Here is a 25,318-nt window from a genome sequence, read left to right as displayed (position 1 = left end):
GGGGCCTGGGCCCTCCCGAGGAGGGTCCTCACTCTGGGACACACTCACGAGTTGCGGTCCCTGGGACTGTCGTCCTCTTCCTCTTGCTCTTCCTCCTCTGCCTCACTACCCTGACTACTGTACACTGTTGACTTCAGAATGGAAGGGATTTCCTGAAAATATCTGTTGACAATGACATCCTCAGCATCCTCGTTCTCTCTGCTCATCCAGATATTCTCCCATCGGCTGTAGACAGTAAGCGGATGTTCACAATCACATTGCCTAGGACTACACTAAAGCTATAATTTCAAAACCTGCCAAGGAGCCCCTGGACCCTGCCCGGAAGAGGACAGCCACCAGGTACACTGGGCATCCTGTTTCTCATGAATTAAAAATGGTAGCCTGAAGCCACAAAGTCATCTGTGGCCACAAAATCAAACAGCAGGAACTCTGGGGTAAGCTAATGGCCTTTGAAGGCATTATATACACATGGAGGGCCTCCGCTGGACAGAATTATTCAGGAAGAATTATAATAACCTGTTGTAAGAAATGCAACGGAATTAAACAGCCTCCTAAATCAAGCGGGCGCCCACCTGTAAAATAACATTGGGACGGTAAACAATTGAGTCCTTTAATTTACCCTCAGAGAACTCCGTGGGGATAGATTTAATAATATTAGAGGATTACACAAAGAGTCGGGAAAGCTTTTAGTCAACCCTCTAAGTCACAGGGACATAAAAGTCAAGTGTGTGTAAGGATGAGCAGGTAGGTGCCAACTGTCTGCTGATCTTTAGGCTTTAGGGATATTTGTAGGCTTAATTTTAACTTTTTGACACTGAAAATTTAAAAAAAAAAAGTACTCAAGAAAGCACTGTTCTGCTAACAGTCCAACAGGTGGGTGCGTGCAGCCTCCAGGGCATGGAGGAGGAACCAAAGAAGCAAGAAAAGAAGTGCGGGGAGACCCCAACCATCAGCTCATGAAGCCCCATTCCTCTCTCTCCTCTTTCTCTCTCTCAGCTGGCCTAGATAGTTCATCTGCTTAGCTAAATCTCTGGGATCCATTCCAAAACTCAATATAGGCTCTTTCAAAACTTCATTTATAAAAAACAGGTTCCAAAAGACCAGCCTAGCGGGGAGAAAGGACTTTAAACTACAAAGATGTCAGGAAGAGAAAAAGAGCTCAGAGGGCTGAGAAAGCCCTTCTTCGAACAGTGCCAGCCAGGAGAAAGATAGCCATGGGTACCTTGAAGGGTTCCAGCAGATGGACCATATCGGGGAGAGGGAGCCCCCTGGCCGCTCAATCTTCACCTTCTCTTCGCCATTTTTGTTCCGTATGCTGATGACCCCATTGGACATCCCCAGAGCCAGGTACTGACCATCGTTTGTCCAGCTGCACACACAACCCATGAAGAGCATGAGAGGGGGAAAGGACACAGACGATAAAGCAGGAAAGCTCAGTGGGAGGTGGCAGCGGCAGCAGCCAGGCTAAGGTTCCATCACTCCTGCTCACTCCTGACAGAGAATTAGACACCAGCTTGGACTGTCACTTACAGCTGGACTCAGTGAGACCTGTAGGCAGGGGCGTCTATTTCAGAGGGCATCTATCCCCTGGCTCTCTGCCCACATCTCCATGACAGCTTGCCCTTGCACTCCGGACCAGCCCCCATTTCTGCTTTGCATTTCAACCCCCTCCCAATTCAGGGGCTCCCAGTAAACACACTGTCTTGTGTCTTTTTAGCCCTAGAACAGGGCTTGACGCATCACTCATGCTGACAAAAGCTGAATCCCAGTGCACCCCGGAAGCTGCTGAGTTTTAGCGGGCCTGGGCCTAGTGCTGTGCTGCTGGCACTCTTGTTTATGTGCATTACCAGTTGTTATCACCCTTGGCCCATGAGGACCCCGAGGCCAGCTCAGAGAGACTCAGTAACCTTCCCAAGGTCACAGGCCTGTCAGTCACAAGATCCAGATTCTGGTAGGGGTCCAGCACCTAAGTCAGAGGTTCCTGCCTGAGCTTCCTGGTGAAGAAGCCCATGCCAGCTCACCAAGCAAAGGTGGTCAACTGCACAAGTCATTCCCATCAAGGAGACAAAAAGAAAAAAGGAAACACAGAAGCCTAGACCAACTAGCCAACACCACATTCTCTGCGGTGTGAAATTAGGGGCTTGTGTGGGTCTGTTGGGGAGAGAAGGAGCACAAGCTGTCTTCAGAGCTTCCCTAGCTTACTTACCTGCAGCAGGTGATCTTGCTGCTGGATTTGTGCTTGGAGACAGACTTCTGCTCAGGAGACCACAGCCCTTCAGTATCAGGCAAAAGAAAAGACAGCAAGACTATTCGGCAACAGGGAGGAGCAAACTATTCATCCATACAAAACTCAAAACTCTGGAGTCTTATGCTGAGTTAAAGGGGGAAAGCCAACTTGGAAAAGTTCAGTCCGTGTAAGTCCATGAATACAACATACTAAATGACAGTCACACAACTGGAGACTGGCTCTATGGCTACGGGGACTTCAGCACCAGGTGGCAGGATGGGGGTGGGGGGGACAGGCAATGGTATGGGAATGAGATCCCGTGATGCAGTGGTAGTACACTGTCACACATACAGTGAAATGACAAAACCACAAACACACTGTGCCCTCCTTCCCGGGCTCCTGTATTGCCCAGTGACTGCCTAAGGGGCATCCACTAAGAAAACTGGGTGAAGAACACATGAGGTTGCTCTGTGCTGTCTTTGCGATGTACTGGGAACTGTTTTTAAAAAAAGGTAGATGGTGAAGCTCTAGTCAACTTCTCCAGGATTTAATCTCAAGGAAAAGGACAACTTAGCTGCTCACAGCCAGGGCATGGCAGTCAGAGAACAACTCAGCGTTAAAATAACGAGTTAAGCTGGGCAGTGGTGGCGCATGTCTTTACTCTCAGCACTTGGGAGGCAGAGGCAGGCGGATCTCTGTGAGTTCAAAGCTAGCCTGGTCCAGGACAGTCAGGACTACACAGAGAAACCCTGTCTTGAAAAACCAAAAGATAAATAAATAAATAAATAAATAAATAAATAAATAAATAAATAAATAAATAAATAGATGAATGAAAGAGTGAAAGAAAAAAAGAACAAGTAAGTTAAGGAAATGGAATGTACAGGAAGGAAGCTGTGACATTTCACATTACATGAGCTGACCCAGAAAGACAAATATCACATGCTCTCATGTCTAACTTTTAGTATTTGTAAACAAGGGCTGTGATACTGGGTACAGACCGTGAAACTGGCAGGAAACCCTGAGAGGAAACAAGAGGCTTGGGGGATGGGAATGGTCACACATGACACCAAAGTGGAAAGGAGGCTCCTGGGGTGGGAGAGAGTAGGGGTGAGGGAGAATGGGGGTGGAGGGGTGGGAAGAAGCAACAAAACAAATTTTGTTTGAAAATGTCATGGTAAAACCTAATTCTCTGTTAAGTTAGTAAAAATCAAGTAAGCAATGAGTGAGCTTTTTGGAGGGCCCACTTTCTAGGCCTCGGTCACTGCACATGGCTCTATCTGAGCTGTGCACTGTGCACAGCACACTGGTCAGTTTAGGCTTGCTCCTCCAGTCCCCAGATGTAGTACAAGGCCCTAAACAACAGACAAAAGCAAACTGTGCTCTGCCTGAGCTGTGAAGTATGGCCATGTGAAATTCATTGCACAAATACGTTTACATAGCCAGGTGCATGTGTAGAGAGCAGAGGAAGCCCTGAGTGAGTAAAGTCCTGAGCAAATGTGTGCCACTGATACAACCACAGTCATGTCAAGGACTCAACAGCCTCACACCTAGAGGAATGGCAAAGCCTTCTCCCTGGGGGTGAAACTGAGGGAAATGGCAAAGCCCTCCCTTTCTGGTCTATGTGTAGATGTTGACAATACACTCAGAAAATGTTCAACATAGCTTTCTCCCCAGATATTTATGGCCTGAAGACTGCTCCCTACAGAGACTACTCTGACTGAGACTAGCTAAACCTGCCTCCTTGATCCAGCTGTATATAACCCTGCCTCCTTGACTCAGCTGCAAAGGATCACCCTGCCTCTCTGTTCAACTCCATATAATAAACAGAATGGGCTTCTAGGATGCTGTGGTTCACCTAATCCCAGTTTTACATCTGTGTCTTATCTTTTCTTCATTCCCAGTCATGAGAGTCCCTGGAGTCCCAGGAGCAGAGCAAGGTTTTGGGAATGCATGTCGAATGACTGAACCTTCCCCTCCCTGCTTTCAAACATTCCCACCCGACCTGTGCATGTTATCTGTGCTCCATTGTAAATGCACAGGGCCTTCAGCTGCAGGAACCCCTCTGCCTAGCCTCCCTCAAGCTCTGCACATAGTTGCCCAGCCTGGGCTTCAACCCCACTCCTCCAGTGCTGGCTAGGTGACTGCCAGTGACCCCAGAACTACACTGAGCCCCTGTGTTTTCTCCTTGACCAGGAGGGTGGGAACAAGTGAAACACTTGACCTCAGGAGCTGGCATAGGACTCAGAGCTTAGATTTTTTTTAAAATGGTTCTCAAACCATAAAAATTCTCTTTTTATCAGACTGGACTAAGGGAGACCTCCTGAGGATCTGCAGGCAGGAGGGAGAAAGTCGGAAAAGACTACAGGACAGGTGACATCTCTGTTGACCCTCCACATGGGAAGAGCTCTGAGACTGGATGAGACATGATAAATCTTGTTGGTTACAGAGTCTTCATGACTTACTATATTACAGTTTGGATACACAGTCCAAATGGACTTATAAAGTTGACAGATACCTTTTACCTACCCAAACATAAAACAAAAAATCATCTTTAGCTGACTTGTGCATACCACACATTTCATAATTATGTTAATGCAGATATTTATGTTACCTTTAAAAGTTTGAGTGTTTTCAGAGAAAAGGGACCAGACACCAATAAAGACACCCAGGTGATCCAGTCTCTCAAAAAAAAAAAAAAAAGAAGAAGAAGAAGAAAAAAAGAATTCTCTTTTAAAAAATTCACTGTAAACCATCAGCACAGTGCGTCCCACACTATAAATGTCCTGCAGGTACTGTTGCATGTGTGTGTACAGTGACATCTGTGTGCGGGATGCTTGCCTAGGAAGCAGAAGCTGACCTTGAGATGTCTTCCTCTATCACTCTATTTTTTAGACAGGGTTCCTCACTGAACCTAGCACTCTCCATTTTGGCTAGACTGTCTGTCCAGCAAGCCCCTGGGATCTGGCAGTCTTGCCTCCAGCACTGGGGTCATAGACAGAAGCCACCACAGCTGGCTTGTACCTGGGTACCCGGGCTCTGAACTCTGGTCCTCAGGCTGCAAGCACTTTACCCACGGAAGCATCTCCCCAGCCCAACTATTTTTACTCAAGATATTTTTACAAATCCTACCTTCCTCGTGCCACAAGTTTGAGAGCAGGGCTATTTTAACTCCCCAAACAAGCACAGAGCAGCAGCCCACAAGATACGTTAAACTGTGTAAGCAAACAGTGGTGCTCCCACCACTGATAAACTGGTTGTTTTGCATTCTCTCTGGAAGCTAAAACTATGTGAGTTGAACAGACAAGGTAGGGAACACATTCCTTTTGGATAAGGACATTGAGGTACTGAAAAGGCTTAGGTCTCTGGGTTCCTAGCCCTGTGGCTGTCCTGTGGGTCCCTTGGCATGGAGCTGGAAGCCAGCATCAACGTTTCATGCTCCAGAAGCCTCCCTCCTCCCTTCATAGACACATCACTGTCACCTCCCGTCCCAGTCCATGCCAGCCCTGTATGGCACCTGGGGGGTTGGGGGGAGGTCTGCTGTCCCCGGGAAGCAGAGCCACTGGCACAGAGACAAGAAGAAGGACACACTGAGTCAGCAGCACAACTGAAAGGGTGAATTCCACAAATATGTGGATGTGGGTGAATACCAAGGTGGGCAGAGACACAGTCCCTGCTAGGGTGAGTCAGAGTCTTCTGTGCCCTCCTGTCCATCACACCATTTCCTCCCTAGGACCCTCCTGCTCATCTGTCTCAGACATCTCACCACCCTCGAGGTCATCATCTCTCACTGTCTCTTTCTGCAAATTTAAAAGATAACTATGAACCTCGCCTCGGCTGCTGGAGGTGGAGAAGAGGCCTCTCTCTATCAGGACAGGCCACCAGGTTCTGTGTGAGTCTCAGCCTTCTCCACTAGAGGTGCTGGGAATTGAAACTTACCAAAGTCACTGGAGGAACAGGATGCCAGTTGGTGGGTAATAGGGTTGTAGGCAACACACTGTATAGAGTCATTGTGCCTGGAAGGTGAAGAACTGAAGATTATTCCATAGCAAACCACGAATATCTCAGTGGCTCCAAGTAGAGTCAAAGTAGGCTTGAAGGAGCTAGAGAAGGAGCTCTTACTACTCTCCCAGAGGACCAGGATTCGGTTCCCAGTACCCACATAGCAGCTCACTGCTGTCTGTAACTCCAGTTCCAAAGAATATGATGCCCTCTTCTAGCCTCTGCAGGCAAAATACCCATATACATAAAATAAATTAAAAATAAATGTAGGGGTTGGAGATTTAGCTCAGTGGTAGAGCGCCTGCCTAGCAAGCACAAGGCCCTGGGTTTGGTCCTCAGCTCCAGAAAAAAACAAATAAACAAACAAAAACAAAATAAAAAAGACAAAAATAAATTTAAAAAGAAAAAAAACAGCATTGAAGTCTCAAGTGACACATTGCAAGGCCCTCCCTGAGTGACCAACAGCCAGCTCAGGGACTCCTTTACAGGACTGCCCTCACCACCAGTTCCACCCACCCTGCATCCCACCTATCTCAAGCCGCTCCTCCTCCTTCAGGGCTCTCCTCCTGACACCTCCAGTGGGTGACTGAGATAAAGACCCAGGGAACCAGCTTAGCGCCAGGTGCAGACAGCACGCTTTACTTGTGGCTCTCATTGAGCCTTTCTGGTGGCCCAGAAATACAGGTTAAGTGTGAGGAAGAGGCTGCAGGCCAGGTGCACTCCATGGCATCTGGGTCCCAGCTCTAGTCCTTCACTCTCTGGTGACACTGTACGCATGGCCTGACTCACTGTTCAGCTAAACACGGCTTGATGCGTTCAGAGCAGCATCATTCACAGTAGGTAGCAGGTGGGAGCAGCCTAAGTGTCCATCAGCTGTTGAGCAATCCAAATGGGATACAGACACACAATGGAGTATTACTTCAGCCTTAAAGAGGAAGGCATGGGCCATGAGGACATTACATAAAACGAGCCAATCACAAAACACCAAATACTATATGATCCCACTTCTATGAGGCACCTGGAGGAGCCAAACTCCTAGAGTCAGAAAGGAGAATGACGGTTGCCAGGGCTGCGATGGGGCAAATGGAAGGTGCTAAGCACTGAGTTTAGGTTCAGCAAGATGAAGGGTTCTGAAGACTTCACTTGCCAAAGTTTGGTTGGCCAACAGCGTTAATGTACATAACACCTGGTGGCGATGGCACAGTTTGTATTTGGGGTATTTCTCTAGAACTGAAAATAAAAAAGTTGTCTGTCAAGTACTTACTGTGGACCAGGCTAGGTGTCAGAAATACAAGCATGCAAAAGCAGGGGTAGTGTCTGCCTTCTAGAGCCCACAGGCCAATGGGTGGCATCAATCAATACTCAGAACATGTAAGGCCACAGCTGGAAGAAATGCTCAGGACGGGGCCTCCTGAGTCTGGAGGGGAAGGGGAGAGTTGGCAGCAGGGACAGCTGCACCTGAGGCCTGTAGGATGTGTTGGGGGGGGGGGGGGGGGGGAGAGGGGCGGAGGCAGGAGTGCTTGCTAGGAAAGGGAGAGATTTGAACACTGCCCCTAAGGAGTAGGAAGCTTAGAGCACACTGGCTTTTCTAGTTTTTGACACTGGGCAGATGCAAAGCCATTCCTGGAGGCAGAGACACTGAAGAGGACAGAGTGGGTGAGAGGGAAGTAATGGAGATCTGTAGTGTCAGATTAGTAAAATACATTACACGACACACAGCTCAGTGCTAGCCAAGCTAGTTAGTGGTCACTCACTCCCCCCCCCCCCCCCCCCCCCCTCATGCTGAATTCAAGTTCATCTTGAGGAGAAAGCTCTTCTGCACATTGTTTCCACAAGGCTGTGACCACAGTGAACAGCAGTCAGAGCAGAGTCAGGTGTGGCTGGTGGGGCACACCTGTAAACCCTGCTGCCTGAGCCTGAGGCAGGGAGGGTATAAGCCTTGGTTGCCCTCACAGAATGAGACCCTGTCTCAAGCAAATAAAACAGTAAGAGTTCAACTATAAACTGTCACCCATGCAATGACTTACGTGTACTTGAGAATGCCTTCCAGTTTTGAGGTCCAGATAATGATGCTCTTGTCAGCAGATCCAGATGCAAAGCGCTTGCCTGAAAGGGTTTTCAAAAGGAAATCAGCACGTGTATTTTAAACCAGCATTTTCCAGATAGTATGTGCAAGACAAGTAATTCTTCAAGGTACCTAATTAGCTAGGACTGTAGTTCAGTTGGCAGAGTAGCTGTCTAGTATGTATGAGGCCCCAGGTTCAAATCCCCGCACTGCAGAAGCTGACAGTAGTAGTTAGTGCACTCCTATCACCCAGCACTTGCGGTGGCAAGATCAGAGCTTCAGAGTCAACCTTGGCTACACAGTGAGTTTGAAGCCAGCGGACTACAAGAGACCAGTCTAAAAAATACCTTTCGAGGGAATTAAGTGCCCCCTTATTCTATACCGCTGTTCTTGGATGTGGTGTAGGGACAGGTCCTAGGGCCTGCACATATGAGCACCCAGCCCACAAAGAAGCTGTAACCCCAGCCCTTCGCTGCTTCTCATCAACCATGGAAGCAAGGAATCCGCAGGTGGGGCTTTCCTGGCACCGAGTACACCCAGACTCTCTGAGGCTCGCCTACATCTGTGTGCCATGTTCTGCAGTAGGGCTGAGCAGTGACTGAAACAGCTAAGCTTCATTTCTGTGGTGTCTAGTCCAAGAAGCAGACATTAAGTTTATCCAACACAAATACAATCTGGAAGGTGGTGGGTCCTATACAGAAAGAGAGTAACTGGGAAAACTAACGTTAAACTTTCTTTTTTTTTTTTTAAGATTTTACTTATTTTTATTTTATGTATATGGTATTTGCCTACATGTAAGTCTGTGTACCATGTACATGTCTGGTGCTGCACAGGCCACAAGATGGCATCAGATTCCCTGAAACTAGAGTTACGGGTGGTTGTGAGCCACCCTGGGGGTGCTGGGAAGTGAACACGGATCCTCAGGAAGAACAGCCAGTGCTCTTGACTGCTGAAGCACCTCTCCAGCACCTTCCTAATTTTTTTTTAAATTTTACAGCTGTCCATGTGTATCCATGAGTTTGTGTGGTGTATGTGGGTGTGCATGCGTTCACATGAGGTCGGGCTAGCCTCCTCCACTGCTCTCCACCTTATGTCCGATTCTCTCACTAACGCAGCAGCTCACAGACCTAGCCCGACTAGCTGTCCGTGCGCTCCTCTGTCCTCACCTCCCCAGTGCTGTGCCCAAGTGTTTCTGTGGGTGCTGGAGATGCAAACTCAGGTCTTCATGCTTTTGCAGCCGGCACATAACCAACTGAGCCATCCCCTCATCCCCCAAAGTTGTATATATTTATGGAGTACAGTACAGTGTTTTGATATATTTAGTCAAATAAGTATATCAAGCAAATTAACATATTTATCACTTAGATACTTATATTTGTAACGATGAGAACATCAAAATCTGTTCTCTTAGCAGCTTTAAAATATATATTATTGTTAATTATGCTTACCACACCATTCAACAGATCTCAAAAACCTAGCCATCCTGCCTGACTGAAACTGTGCTCTTGGGTCAGCAGTTCCTAGAGCAGCCGTTCTCAAGCTGTGGGTCACAACCCCTCCAGGGTCAAATGACCCGTTTACAAGGGCCATATATCAGATATCCTGTATATCAGATATTTACACTGTAATTCATAACAGTAGCAAAATTACAGTTATGAAGTAGCAACAAAAATAATTTTGTGGCTGTGGGGGTCATCACAACATGAGGAGCTGTATTAAAGGGTCGCAGCATTAGGAAGGTTGAGAGCCACTAACCTGGAGGACCGAAGAGATGGGATCCTTCAGTGCAGATCTAAAGGATAAGCAGAGCTGACCCCAGGACAAAGAGCAAGTTGTGCACATGGATAAAACATTCACAAAGGCCTTGAGGCAGCAAAAAGCGGCATGGTTACGAGGTCAAGAGGTACCCAGCTTAGAGCAGGTGGCAAGGGATGAAGCCGGTGACTGAGGGATCTCCAGGGCCTTCAGGGCCATAGCAAAGATCTTGCTTTTATCCCCTAAGCAGTGACAAGCCGGGGAAGGCACGAATACAAGAGTGACAGATGAGACCTGCATTTCCACACTGCTTGGGCTTTAAGTGAGAACAGGCTAGAAGGAAGCAACAAATGCCAACTAATTCCTCATTTACTCCGTGGACACCAACCTACTAGCATGCGGGAGAGCAGGCGCCTGGCAGCGACACCCCCACCCCCCACAGCCTTCATTTGCTCTGATGAGGAGGACTTCAAGGAAGCCGGGCCAGGGTTTGCACGCCCAACTGCAGACGTTATTACATTTTGACGACTTATTTGTGTGTATGAGGGAGGCAGAAACGACACCATGGCGCACACTGGGACAGCTGTGGGAGTTCCCTCCTTCCCCCATGAGCGGTTTTCAGGTTTTCAGACGGCGGCAGAGGCAAACACCTGTACCTGCTGAGTCATCTCAACAGTCCAACCTGTTGCAGATTTTCAGACTTTACTCTTAGGGCAAGTGGAAGGTGACCTTCGGGAGCCACTGCTCCCAGAGCCTCAGTGTCCCTGTGTGAAACAGAGAGGGAGCAGAAGTCCTCCCTCAGAGGCCCTGTGTGGGTCGGTTCCTCTGTAATCAGCTCAAGCGGGAGCCTGAGGTCAGGCACTGTAGCAGACGCTGACCAGAGAGCTACTCTGCTGTCAGGTGTCCCCTCCCTCCACCTCCCTGACCTGCTGAGCAGCAGGGGATGACAAGTATGGGCTCCAGGCCCAGAATCCTGCCTCAGAACCCCTAGTGATGTCACCGAGCAGCTGTGTGACCGGAATGAGCTACAGGACTGTGAACAGGACTAGCTACAGGCTACCTCCAGGCTTTCAATTCCTCCTGTGAAAATGGACAGTAATAGAATTTACCTCACAGTTGATGGGAAGAAAGGACATGCATGTGCACACATGCGCACACACACGCACAGAAAATGTTCAGAACAACACATAGAAAATGTTCAGAACAGCTGGGCAGTGGTGGCACACACCTTTAATCCCAGCACTTGGGAGGCAGAGGCAGGCAGATCTCTGAGTTTGAGGCCAGCCTGGTCTACAGAGTGAGTTCCAGGACAGCTAGGGCTGCACACAGAAACCCTATCTCAAAAACAAAATAAAAAGTCAGAACTGTGCTAAAAACATAACTACTATTACTCATTCTTCACACTGGTTTATTATTCTTGAAAAAGGAACTCTGTCTTACACACCTTTAATCATGGTGGCTCATTAATTAGGAAACTTTCAGAAGTCAGAAACAAGCAGACTTAAAGAGTAAAACCATAATTTGTATGTCTCCATTTTCAGAAATAAGGGCGTAGACAAGTTTGGAGGAACTAAGACTTCCTAATATTATGTGTCACAAAAAGCCATGATACACCGGGAAAACCCAGGGACCATAGGCAGAGGACATCCGTCAGGTTCTATAATTGCTCCGGGCCTGTTGTCCCTCTGTCAGAGGGAGTAAAAGTGCCTTTGCTGCATGCTTCAGAGGGCTAAAAGAAGGGTCACATGGGAAAATGTGTGACAGAGTTCTGCAGAGCGCTGACTAATGCCATTGCTCACAGGGCTACAGGCCACAGGGCTTCTCTCACACACTCAGGACACCCAGCAGCCTCTGCGCCTGTGCATAAATCATTCAGTTACCCAGGCTGCCTGCCACTGGTCTCCCTGGAGCATCAACTTGAATTCAAACTGCTACGGCAGACACGTGACCACGAAGCAAGAAATGTGTGCTGTCTCTCCCTAACCTGCCCCAGGACCTAGCAACTCAAAGTTCTCCCAAAGCGAAGTGACTAGGCTAAGTCAGCCTGGAGCTGAATACACTGTATATATGTGCATTTACCTACAGAGCAGCCCTACATCTTTCATCTAATTCTCAAAGTCCACCATCCAAAGAAATACGTACCTGGGTCTTAGTCTCATCTAAGCTCTGTATCCTTTGATGTAGGAACTCCAACTGTGGTCAGAGCATCATCTCCAGCCCTACATGTGACCCAGGAAGTGACAGAGATAATAACCAGCTCAAAATCAGGGCTTGGGCCAGAAGTTGGCTCAGCAGGTAAAGGCACTTGTCACACAAGTTTGGCAACTTAGGCTCAGTCCCCAGAACCCACGTAAAGGTGGATGAAGAGAACAGTCTCTCTAAAGTTATCTTCTGATGTCCACATGTGTGCCATGTAAAACATGCCCACATGTGCACACACACAATAATGAGACATAAAACTTTAATTTAGATCTATTTGTTTATTTTCTGTATGAGTGCGTATGTGTGTGGGCTTATGCATGCCACAGTACACATTTGGAGGTCAGAGGACAACTTGCAGGAGTAGGCTCTCTCCTTCCACCAAGTGGATACCAGGGAACAACTCAAACCAGGCTTGGTGCAAACGCCTTAACCTGTTGGGCCATCTGCCCATTCCAATAAATTAACAAAAGTCCCACAGCTTTTGGGTTGGGCTAAGGTTGGAACTTCCACGGCATAGCACTCTACCTACCTGCCTACTCATCTACCATCTATTTCTCTTCATTCTACTGTGATTTCTGCAGTGCTGTGGAAGGAACTCAGGGCCTTGGACAAGAGAACGCTAGGCAAGTGTTCCACTACTCAGCTGAATGAATTGACTTTTAACTCACAATCTCAATCTCACACACCAATTCTCCAACCACCTCCTCTCCGTCCCAACCTTCCAGGTGTTGGAGTATAATAACCCCTCAAGCCCAGGCCCCACCCCTCTCCACTGCCCTTCTTCCCTTACAGCCCATCTCCACTCCTTTCAAGGTCATGGCAAAAGATCATTCATCCTCTCTGCTCTCACTTCACCTTGCCTGTAAACTGCACTCGGACTAAACGCATCCCTTCTCCTCCTGCTATCATGCAGCTCAGAGTGACTAGAGAAGACAAACCACACAAAGTGATGTCACCTGCAATTCATGACCACCAACCTCAAGTACATCCTTCCGACCCCTAGAGGTCTCACTGCACCTCCTAAGTCCATTCATTCTCCCACTCTCCAAAGCCGCAGTTTGACTTTTTTGTTTCTCTTCAACTCTAAAACCATGGAGGAACCAAAGAGAATGTCCTTCAGATCCGTACTACCACAGGCCCCGCCTGCCATGCCCCTTCTCTGAATCGAAGCCCTCCCTGTGTCTGAGGTCCCATATCCTCACCACTTGATGCTTGCATTCCAGCAATTTTCTCTCCTTTCTCCCATCAAGTTTCCACAGTGCCCATGTGCACACCTGAACTCTGGCAGCACCACCCACATCGGTGGAGGGTAACGCCACCATTCAGTCATTCGGTCAAGGGCTGTGACGCTGCCTGCAATGTTCACACTCACACCAGCCTGCTAGGAAATCCCATCTGCTCTGTCCTCAAAGCTATCCAGAACCTGATCGCTTCTCACCACTTCTTTGGCCCCCACAGAAGTCTGCCACTGTCACCCTTGTCCTGGAAGATGCTGGTAAGCTGTTTCCAAGGCAGATATAAAATAGAAGTCAGATCACACCCCTGCTCCACGCAGACCCCGACAACAGTGCTGACTGCTTCTTCACTGAGGGCTCTCATGACGCTGACACCGTCTGGCCACCCCACACCTGTTCTCTTCTATCCCTCTCCCAGTTCTCTCCCATTCTTTCTGCCCTAGCCCCCACCCAAGGGCTTCTGCAGTGGCTCTTCCATCCTCAAGAAGTTCTTCTCCCAAATGCCCGATGCCGAATCTCTCCATCTCAGGTCTGCAAGTCTTTGCTCAGCTGCCCTTTCTAAATGGGCCATTCACAGTTATACTGGATAATGCACCAGACCTCTGCTCCACCCAGCACTCCCAACCCTCATATTCTGTCCACCTGCCAGCCTTGTACTTAGTTCCTATTGACTATGCTCATGCTATGTTCCCTGGTCCCTCCTTCCTCCCTGGCTCCCAACAAGCCCTTCTTCTCTTTTGTTCTCTGAAATAAGCCAAGCAGTTGAGACGGTGCCTGCCATGTGGCTAGCTAGAGTCCTAACTCAGTGGCAGAGCACTTACCTGGTGTGCGTAAGGCCCTGGACTTAGTCCCAGCACCACAAAAGGCAAGCCAAAAGCCCTGTTTCCATGACTTGCTAAAGTCTAAGCTATTTCCTATCCTCTGAACATGCAGGTTGTATTTTAAAGATAATTACAGAATTCCTGAGGAGAAAGAGGAGCAGCTAAAGGCCATGACCAGACCAGAACCCAGAGAGGCCTCTTACCATCCTTTGCATAGGCCACGCAGTACACAGTGTCTTTGTGTCCCTTGAGGGGCTGAAGTAAGGTGCCATCGGAGGTGTCATAAACCTGTCAAAAGGAGTAAAAATATCGATTATCTGTGTGACATCCATTATTCAAAATTCCTGCAGGGTGCTACTGCTATTTTTGTTTTTATAACACAACAGTTGTTGATTTCCTAAATTAGTATCAAGTAGAGACAGCACTACATAACAAGAATGAATGTCTTATTGCAGGCCCAGCAGGAAGTGGAGGGCCAGCTCGATGCTCTGTGTGGCGAGGCACACACGGCCAATGGTGGAGAAACAGCAACCACACTGCTTTTCACTCGAGGGAAAGCTCTGCAGACTTCACCCGTTCTCCCCACCTCCCCACCCAGTACTGGGGCCTGAACCTGGGGCACTGTATAGCGCCAGACAAGCCCTCTGCCTCTGAGCTACATTCACAGCCTCCTCGGCTAGTTTTTATTTTGAAACAGTGTTTACTAAGTTGCTCAGGCTGGCTCTGAACTTCCTCTGCAGCACAGGCTGGCCTTGAACCTTCAATCCTCCTGCCTCCTCCTCTCAAGGAGCTGAGATTAAAAGCCTGCACAACCAGGCCTAGGCAAATTTCACTCATTTCACATGGGCTTGGATGAATGAGCCATCAAGACAGGCCCTCATTAACAAAGCCAGCACACGCAAAGAGCTGGTGGACAACATGGTTAACTGTCAGGGCCAACACTGCCACTAATGTCAGCACACACAGATGCATCATACTTGCTACCATGTCTGAAAGTCACAGATCTAACAAACGTGGGGTTTGCAAGTGGGAGGGAGTGTTATAAAACGCAGCTGCAATGTGCACTTAGGGTACTTTATAGTTGTGCAACATGGCTAAATATGTGGAGATGTAAAAAACAGAGCATCTGAGAAATGAGGCCAGAGCTCTCCCACACAGGCAGAAGACTGGAGAAGGAAGTCCGTGAAGGGAAGTGAAAAGGACCTATGCCGTCTGCCCTGGAAAGAAGCCTGCAGAACAACTCAGGCACGGCTGGGAGACGATGACTTCGCACACAGAACTAGGACACTGTCGTCGTCGTCGTCGTCGTCGTCGGTCTGTGCATCTAGACACAGCAGAAAGGACGGCGGCGGCGGCAGCTTAGCGGAAGAAGGCCCATTACAGAGGTTCTGGGTCAAACAAAGGCGTCTCTGAAGATTAGTCTTATGTACTAGGATAGGTTCCAGAGGGAGCCTGTGTCCTTTGAAACTATGAACAATAGGACAGCATTCATATGGAATTACTTAGGGGCACCCGAGTCCAGAAGTCAAGGTCAACTTTCTGGCTTCTCATGGAAGGGCAGCCTTTAGCCTTGTTATTTCACTTTGGTCCAACAAAATATGAACTGACACCCACCCAGTTTCAAAGGCATTTTGATTAATTGTCTGCGACCATTTCATGGGTGTCTCAAAGGGGAAAGACAAATGACTCCAAAGGAGGCATTGTTCACGAGTTCCTATCTGATAGACAGTTTACCTACCTGTTTTAAATACACCATTTCCTTCCTTATTAAAAAGGAATGGCTAGTTTTTCCGCCCTTGCCTTTTTTATCTCAAAAAAGAGGGTCACATTTCAGAGTACTTACAAGAGGGGGGAGAAAAAAAAGCACTCAGAATGGAAACTCAGACAAAATCCTACCAGCAATCTGTTTCCTGCAGCCAGAATCAGTTGTGTTCCATCAGGCTTAAATGCGAGGTCGTAGATACTAACAGGAGACAAGGCAAAAAGACAATTAGGAACCGAAACGACGAGGTCTGCTAATGGCCAGGAAAGCAAACTTTACTTCCATTATGAAACACTGTGTGTGTGTGTGTGTGTGTGTGTGTGTGTGTGTGTGTGTGTGTGTGTGTGTGTGTGTGTGTGTGCCGGGGGTGGGGTGGTAATAATAGCTAACAATTGCATCTGGTTGCAAATTCCACTCAGTGACCACACCTTGGCAGCCCATTCAATCATGATCTGCTCGGCAGTCAGCTCCGTGATGGTTTCCTCTCGTCCAGAAGCCAGAAATGATTCAAAGGGTCAACAGCTGAGAGCACAGACTCTGCCAACCATGCCACGAAAAGGTGGGACAGCTACCCAGATATTCACCAAGCACCTGTTAGGTACGGGGCACTAACAGACACGGGGAGCTTGGCAGGGTCACTCTCTACCCTCCAGGAATGTCCACTTGAATGGGAACATATGAAGCAGACACACTGGCCAGTGACTCCTGTGGCACCAACTTCAAAGAATAGACTTTTCTAAGTGATGACATGTCAGTGAAGTATGGCATCTTTTTGCTCTCATACTGATATGCATGTAACGGTATTTTATAACCAAGGCCCTCTTACAGTGGATGAAATAATGAGGAATACTATGAGACTGGTGAAGGAGCCGCACAGAAACTGCACTGCAGCCGGGGGGGGGGGGGGGGGGGGGGGGGCATGCCTTTGATCCCAGCACTTGGGAGGCAGAGGCACGCGGATCTCTGTGAGTTCAAGGCCAGCCTGGTCTACAGAGCGAGGTCTAGGACAGCCAGGGCTACACAGAGAAAAACCATGTCTCCAAAAACAAAAAACAAAAAACAGGGCTGGAGAAGTTAAGAGCACTGGCTGCTCTTCCAGAGATCCTGAGTTTAATTCCCAGCAACCACATAGTGGCTCACAATCATCTACAATGAGATCTGGTGCCCTCTTCTGGCCTGAAGGCATACATGCATGCAGAACACTATATATAATAAATAATTTTTTTTAATGGTTTTTTGAGACAGGGTTTCTCTGTGAAGTTTTGGTGCCTATTCTGGAAATCACTCTGTAGACCAGACTGGTCTTGAACTCACAGAGATCTGCCCGCCTCTGCCTCCTAAGTGCTGGGATTAAAGGCGTGTGCCACCACCGCCCGGCTAAATAAATCTTTTTTTAAAAAATAGAAGCACGCACGCACGCACGCACGCACGCACATGCACGCATGCTTGGGGGAAAACCACCTCTGTAGTGAACACTTTTTCCCTTATCAGTATTCCCTGACAGCAGAGAATAAAAGTGATTTCCACAACATTCCCATGTCATTTGGAGGTGATTCACAGCACAGTGCTGGGTCAAGTTCCCATGCAAACATTATGCTGTCTAAAAGAAAGAACCGCCGGGCGGTGGTGGCACACGCCTTTAATCCCAGCACTCGGGAGGCAGAGCCAGGCGGATCTCTGTGAGTTCAAGGCCAGCCTGGTCTCCAAAGCGAGTTCCAGGAAAGGCACCAAGCTACACAGAGAAACCCTGTCTCGAAAAACCAAAAAAAAAAAAAATAAAAGAACCTTGAGCAGCTGTCGCTTTGGTACCTTTGGGGTTCCTGAAACAACTCTCCCATGGACATGAAAGGACAAACTGGACTCTGCTTACAGACAACACCATGGTTCAGGCTGGGCAGGAGCATCATACAACCAACTAGTAAAGGGCCTCTGAAGCCTGGGCTCCTAACCACCATACTGCACTGCCCCTACTCTCTTGGATTGCTGCCAAGTACATCAAATGTTTCCCTGAATGTTTTTCCAGTGGCTGACATTCATTGAGCACACATGTTACTGTATGGAGGATAAAGTTTAAATGCTCAATTGTACAACTTCTCCCAACCCCACAACTCCAAGCCTATCTTTCAGGTAAGAAAACTACAAAGTTAATCAACTTGCTTGAAAGTAAACTGCTTTCAGTTTAGAGAAGTGAAGCCAGGATTCCAATCCCAGCAGCCCAGCCTCAGAGCCCATGTGTCAACCTTCCCTCAGGCCTTCATTATTGCTGTTAGTATATATCATGGTTGATGAAGTAATTCACAATGGCTTTCTTACCCTATCAGAAGTACCCCCAAAGAATCATCATTTACTCAAGGCATTCCATGTAGAATTTGGAAAGTAACTTACAAATAATAATTGTGTAGATGGTGCAATATGTTTATATAATATTTAAATATATAATATGCATTGCAGAAAGCTAGTTAACGTGTCTATCAGCTCAACGACTTATCATTTAAGGTGGAGACCATTTAGTCATTTTGAAATATACAATATATAACTGTGGCCCTCCTGAGTCTGCCAAATTGTGCTCCTCCACTCTAGCTGAAACCCAGCGCCTGCTGGCCACTCTTCCCTTTCTCCATCCTCTTGTCCGAAGTTTCAGTATTATTTTATTTACTTCTTGTGTCTTTGTGGGGGAGGCATGTGGAGAGTCAGAGGACACCTTTCAGGAATCAGTTCTCGTTTTCTACCTTGTTGTATTCCACCTTGTGGTGTATTCCACTGTGTGGTGTACTCCAGGCCCAGGAGCTTCAGGTGATTCTCCTGTCTCACCTCCCATCTCACCTCAGGAGCTCTGGGATTACAGATGTGTATTACCAAATTCTTTACATGGATTCCAGGGATTACACTCAGGTCATCAGGCTTGGGTAGTGAGCACTTTTATCTGTAAACCTTTTACCAGTCCTTGTTTGTGTTTTTGAGACACAGCTCTATATATCCCTGGCTGACCTGGTCCTAGCTATTTAGCTCAAGCTGGCCTCAAACTCAATGCAATCCTCCCATCTCAGACTCTGAAGTGCTGATATTATAGGTAGATATGTAAGAACGCACCTAGCTTCATACCTCAGCCTCTGGATCCGTCCCTTCTATTCATCTGGAGTACCCTTTCTGTGTCTGTCTACTCAGATTCTACACACATGACATTATACTACACCACAGGCTACTGACTCCTGGAAGATTCCTTGAATAAAAACTCTTTACACTTACTAACAGTTGAGAGTTGTGACCGGGAAAGCTTATGTTACCCTACAGGCACATACAATAGCAAATGGAGCAGACTGGGCAGGCCCACTGAGGAAACAGAAGTATATATAGAGAAGCTGTCTTCTGTAGAGAGCTGGCTGACAGAGGTTGAGCAAAGGGAAGCCTGTCTGGCTTTCCAGTTTGGCATAATGCATAGAATTAAATCCTGGCCCAAGTTCTTCATTGCCCTTCTTCACTGTTATGTGGAAACAGGCCTGGGCTTCCTTGTTTCAAACATCCTTGACATGTGTCACATTCAAAGCAAGTGGCAGACTGTAAAGCAGAGGGGAACTGGGACCAGGAAAGCTGACCTATCTGAACTTCACTCTTATCTATAAAACAAGGTAGAAAGCTATCCTCCTAACACCAGGGGTCATGGGCTAGCCTTCCATAAAGTGTCTAGCATCGGCATACCTTTATGATGAGCCATTAGCTTGGAATGGGTTTGTACCTTTCATCTAGTCCTTGGCCTGTATACATCTGAGCCAGTCATAATGATTCTCAGACCTCTTCTCCAAGGGTTATCTGTGGTTGAATTGTTTTATTTATATTGGTTTTGCTTGCTTGTGGGGGCAGGGTCTTCCTACTCTGGCCCAGGCTGACCTAGAACTCCTTTGTAGCTTAGGCTAACCTTGAATTTATGGTGCTCCTCCTCCTCCTCCCAAATGCTGGAATTATAGATGTGAACCCCCTCACCTGGCATTTTGTTGTTGTTGTTTTTGAAACAGTCTCGTTTAGCTCAGTCTGGTCCCAAACTCATTGTGCAGTTGATGTAGCTAAGGATGATCTGAACTTTTTTTTTTTTAGATTTATTTATTTATCTTATGTATATGAGAGCTCTATCTGCATGTACAACTTTATGCCAGAAGAGGGCATCAGTTAGTTGCCCTACTATAGTTAGTTGTGATCTACCATATGGTTGCTGGGACTAGAACTCAGGTCCTCTGGAAGAGCAGCCAGTGCTTTTAATCGCTGAGCCACCTCTGCAGCCCAGTCTTGAACTTCTAATCCTCCTGCCTCCACTACTCAAGTGCCAGGATTATAGGTCTGTGCCACTGCTCTTGCTTCAGACCTTTTTATTACATTTATTTATCTATGTGGGGGGCACACAAATGCCATGGTGCACGTGTAGTCAGAGAACAGCCGACAGGAGTTGGTTCTCTCCTATCACGTGGGTCCCAGGGATCAAATTCAGGTCATCTGACTTAGCAGCAAGCACCTTTACCCACTGAGCCCTCTCAGTGTTAAGTGTCTCATTTGGGCTAAGCCTAAACAATCCTCTCAGATGTGAAAGCTCACTTTCTGGATGTCCTACAGTGTACTTTCTTAAATTACAACATCTAATTTTTGATTATGAGTCACCCAACATGGGTGCTGGGAACCAAACTTGGGGCCACTGGAAGGAAAAGCAGCAATCAGCAATCGCTCTGACTGCTGAGCCATCTCTCCAGCCTGACTTGCCCCAATTTAACTCCTACTGAACTTGGAACCTAAACAACTCAGTTTCACTCTCATGCACACAGACTTCTATATTTGACTGTTTCATAATACGCCTTCTTAATACAATCATCTGCAACTTGAGGGCAATGACCAAGCTTTACATTATATGTTAGACCCAGGGGCCTGACAAGTCTTAAATATACTGATCACAACTGGCAACCTACCAGGATTTTAGGTTTAACTCCACCCCCAGGCTTGAATGATATCACATCATCACAGAATCCCCAAACTGGGAAGCTCTCAGACTTTGTCATGGAATCTAGCACCCCACCCAGGCCATCTAGCCTCAGCCAGTACATTCGAGCCTTGTTGTCCACTGGCAGTCTGTGCTACCATGCCAGGCTCTCTCCCAACTTGTCCTCTTTTATGAAATGGATAAACTGTCAAACCTGCATGATCAGATTTCACTGCTGAGAGATGAGAGGTGAGCCCTGCCAACTGTCCTCTACATACTGAAGTTCCAAGGTGCTCTTCAAACCCACCACAAGCTACACATGCTACCCTGCTTAACGCTTTGGGCTTTCGGGTTTCGGGTTTGTTTGTTTGTTGTGCTTAGATGAAACTCAAGGCTTCCCTCCACTTTTCTGGAGACGAGCTCTCTAATAGACTGGAAATCTCCTGGTCTTAGCTTCCTGAGTAGCGGGGATTTGCAATCTCAGATAAATTATATCACTTCATTAAATTTTTAATGTGGTGCTAAGAATGCTGGGCCTCACACACGATGGGTAATCTCTCTACCACTGAACCACACCCCCAGCTCCCTCAATCAATCTCAGAATCTTTCAATGCTAGTTAACCTGCCTAGAATAAGATGGGCCAGCCTAAAAAGGCACTGTGCTTGAGATGAACCCAGAGCAGCATATTTAAGGGAGAAAGAACACTAGGACTTCAGAAAAGAAAAAAAAAAAAATAAGAGAGAATGTAAAGGTTGGGAGCTAGCTCAATGGGTGACATGCTTACTGTGCGAGCAAGCAGGAGGACCTGAGTTTGGGTCCCCAATATTCCACGTAAAACCTGGGCACGACAAGTCAGTCCAGCAATGGAGATGTGGAAACAGGCAGATCTGGGGCTTGACGGCTAGCCAGGCTAGCTTAAATGGTTAACTTCAGATTCAGTGATGAAAGCTGATCTCAGATAAATAATAAATAAAGAAGGTTGGGGGTTGGAGACAGAGCTCAGCATTTAAGAGCACTGGATGCTCTTGTAGAAGACAGGGCTCCCAACACCCACATGGTGGCTCACAACTGTCTGTAACTCCGGTTCCAGGAGATCTGATGCCCTCTTCTGGTCTCTGCAGGTGTCAGGCACTCAGGTGATGCACAGACTTACATGCAGGCAGAACACCCATATACATAACATAGAAAGTAAATAATAAAAAGTAAGGTGGTCAGAAATAGACGAAGATACCCAGTGTCAACCTCTGACCTCCTCATGTGCACACCCAGGCAAGGGCGTCTGCATGCTGCACATGCGCACACACATACAACACACACAGGAAGAAAGAAAAAGAGGGAGGGAGGGGAGGAGGGAGGAGGTGGAGAGAATCAGTTGAGAAGGATCTTTGGGTAGGAAAATGGAGTCTCTGGCTAAGCTCCAAAATACAAATCTAAATGTTAGCAAGCCTAGAGGGAAGGAGGCCAGGGGACCACCCAGGAAAATGCACAATTTGACATGAGAGGGGTCACTCTGGGTTTATGAGGAGCAGAGCAACAGAATCACAGCAACATGTCCTGAGGGAGTTCTGCTGCTGGACAGACAGAAGCAAAAGTGCAGAGCAGGAATCCATGGCTGCCTGGGGGGGGGGGGGGGGGGGGGGGGGGGGGGAGTCAAGGGCATCTGGGATTGATGGATTCTACTACTAGGTGTTAGTTTTATTCTGTTTTGTTTCATTCCATCGGCTGGCACATGTAGGCAACATCACGCTGCTGGGCTACAGAACCTCTGCACCTATTCTAATAGATTGTTTCAAATCTGTAATAGTCAGATAAGCAGTCTTCACTGGTCATTCATTCACTTGGTTATTCATTCATGCACATACACGTCTATTCACCAAATAGTAACAGGCTCCAGAAACATTTGGAAATAAGAGATAACCATTGCTTTTACAAGGTCTCTAGACTTCTGGGATAAACAGATTAAAAAATAACTCTCACACCCAACAGACTCTAAGTACCACAGAGCAGAATGAACCAAATTCCGTGCCAGGGGTTGAGAACAGAGCAGATCGGACTGCATTTGACCAGCAAATGTTTTGTTTGGCCCACATGGTGTTTTACTTTGTTTTTTCTAATTAGGTGCCAACATTTAAAAATTAGGACATTTCACATTTAAAACGCAGATTCCTAGCTTCTGGTAAAAATAGGAAGCTCTGCACACACCAGGCCAAATTCCTCCGCAGTGGTAATTGGCAGGAGCGGAGCAGCAGCTGCCCCTTTCCTGCAGAACGGGAACTTCCCAGTTTGCCACAGTCCTTGCCGCTCCCTATTGCTCTCTGACACAGACGCCAAATGCTTGGGCGCCAGTTATGCCAGCTTGTGCTGTGGGTGCTCTTTTTAATTTATTTTTTGAGAAAGCCACTATAGGGCCTCACTCTGTAGCCCTGGCTGTGCTACAACTCACTCTGTAGCCCAGGCTGGCCTCAAACTCAGAGATCCATCTGCCTCTGCCTCCTGAGTGCTGGGATTAAGGCATATGCTGCCACCATCCCTGGCTGTGGGTGTTCTTATACTAGAGTGAAGAGAAAAGTAATAAAACTATGCTATTACCCTAGCACTGCTGAGGCTGAGGACCAGAAACCCAGGACCAATCTGGACTACATGAGACCCTGTCTCAAAAAAATAAGACCAAAAGCATTTTTTTAATGTTTAAAATGTTATTTACTGGGGGCATGTGTACTACGGAGAGCTTCTGGAGGTCAGAGGGACAACTGGCAGGAGCTGGTTCTCCCCTTTACCACGTGAGCTCTACGGATCAATCTCAGAGCACTGGGCTTGGCAGCCAGCACCTTCAGCTGCTGAGCACCCTACCGTTCACCTCCAAACAGGTTTTTATTAAAATGAAAGACACTGGCAAGGTGACACGTTTCAAGCAGGGTGCAGGAGCATGTCCTGCAAGCAACAGAAATTCTTTATATTTAAGATGCAAATAAGTGCGGCCTACCCACATTACTTGCCTGATAGAAATTGAAGGGAGAGGCTGAAAGAACCGCCTTTGGAATAAGGTAACCTGAGCTGGCAAGCCGGCTCCACCTCGCACACACTTATCTACACGTCAGCTTCCTTGCTGGAAATTGGAGGTGATTACAGTACCGACCTCAGAGCCGCTGTGAAGAGGCAATGAGGTAGAAGACACAAAGTTCTTAAGCAATGTCCGGTCAAGTCAGCATTAGTTGTTACTTGTGCAAGCTGCTCCAAAGCAAGTCCTGAGGGATGTCACAGATAGAAAGGCTTCGGGACAGATGGAGAGGTGTGACGACGACGAACAGACCATCTAAGAAGATTCTGTTATTTTGTCCGCCCCTCTCTGGAGCTGAGGACCGAACTCAGGCCTTGTGCTTGCTAGGCAAGCGCTCTACCACTGAGCTAAATCCCCAACTCCTCTAGGAAGATTCTGAGTCAGGCCAAGAACTATTCGATAAGCCATAATTTCCCAAAATGTGTTCCTGGCTGATGAATTTTGGTGACAAAATAAAGTAGACATCAAATAGCACTGAATTTTAAGATGGCAAAGTCGTTGTATTGCCATTCTCCTTTATAAAACACTTTTTACTCTCCATTATTTATTTTGGTTTTCGAGACAGGGTTTCTCTGTGTAACAGCACTGGCTGTCCTGGAACTCACTCTATAAACCAGGCTGGCCTCCAACTCACGAAGATTCATCTGCCTCTGCCTCCTATGGATTAAAGGTGCGCACCACTACGCCCCGCCCTGCCCTTTTTTACTGTTTATGTGTAACAGTGTGTGTGTACATATGTGGGGTACACATGCCATGGCACTGGTGTAGAGGTCGAAGGACAGCTTTGTAGAGCTGGTTCTCTCCTTCCACCAGGTTGTCACTGGGCAGCAAGTGCCTTTACCCTATGAGGTATTTTTCCCATCCAATTTCTTCTGTTTTTTGAGACTGGGTCTCACAGAGCCCAGGTTGGCCCTGAACTCACTATGCAGCTGAGAATGATCTTGAACTCCCAATCCTCCTGCTTCCTCCCCCAGAAGTGCCGGGATTACAGGCTTGGGCCCAGCTTTCTTTCTATCCATTTTCAAACTATTTTTATTTCTCTGTGCGTAACATGTGTGTACGTCAGTATATAAATGTGCATGAATATACACAGTTGTGTGTGTGTGATCTGCAGAGGTCAGAGGGCATCAGGTGTCCTCCTCTTCCTTAACCTGGAGCCACCCCTCCCCAGGTAAGTTGATGGCTAGCAAACCCCATCAGTCATCCTGTCTTTATTGCCCTCTGTAGCAGCATGAC

At 47.5% G+C, this 25,318-nt stretch overlaps 1 protein-coding gene across 8 annotated transcripts in view; it reads right to left on the bottom strand.

Annotated features, from left to right (window-relative positions):
- The window catches only part of Ift122 (intraflagellar transport 122), a 74,037-nt gene that overhangs the window by 47,683 nt on the left and 1,036 nt on the right, over positions 1-25,318 (bottom strand). For 4 of the 8 annotated variants that reach the window (XM_052722009.1, XM_052722007.1, XM_052722010.1 and 1 more), the window contains exons 2-6: positions 14,508-14,592; positions 8,254-8,332; positions 6,164-6,240; positions 2,207-2,273; positions 1,223-1,369 (exon numbers count right to left, since the gene is read on the bottom strand). In XM_052722009.1, coding sequence (XP_052577969.1) covers positions 1,223-1,335 — 113 coding nt within the window. In that variant the 5' untranslated portion in view covers positions 1,336-1,369; positions 2,207-2,273; positions 6,164-6,240; positions 8,254-8,332; positions 14,508-14,592. Of the gene's footprint in view, positions 1-48; positions 226-1,222; positions 1,370-2,206; positions 2,274-6,163; positions 6,241-8,253; positions 8,333-14,507; positions 14,593-16,200; positions 16,268-25,318 lie in introns of all 8 variants that reach the window. The other 4 variants (XM_052722008.1, XM_052722012.1, XM_052722013.1 and 1 more) reach the window with 2 other exon arrangements.

Source organism: Peromyscus californicus, unplaced genomic scaffold (assembly GCF_007827085.1).
Source record: "Peromyscus californicus insignis strain IS unplaced genomic scaffold, ASM782708v3 Scaffold_6__1_contigs__length_162567912, whole genome shotgun sequence".
Lineage (NCBI taxonomy): Eukaryota > Metazoa > Chordata > Mammalia > Rodentia > Cricetidae > Peromyscus > Peromyscus californicus.
Note: the sequence above shows the minus strand (reverse complement) of the source record. Positions and strands in the feature narration are given on the sequence as shown.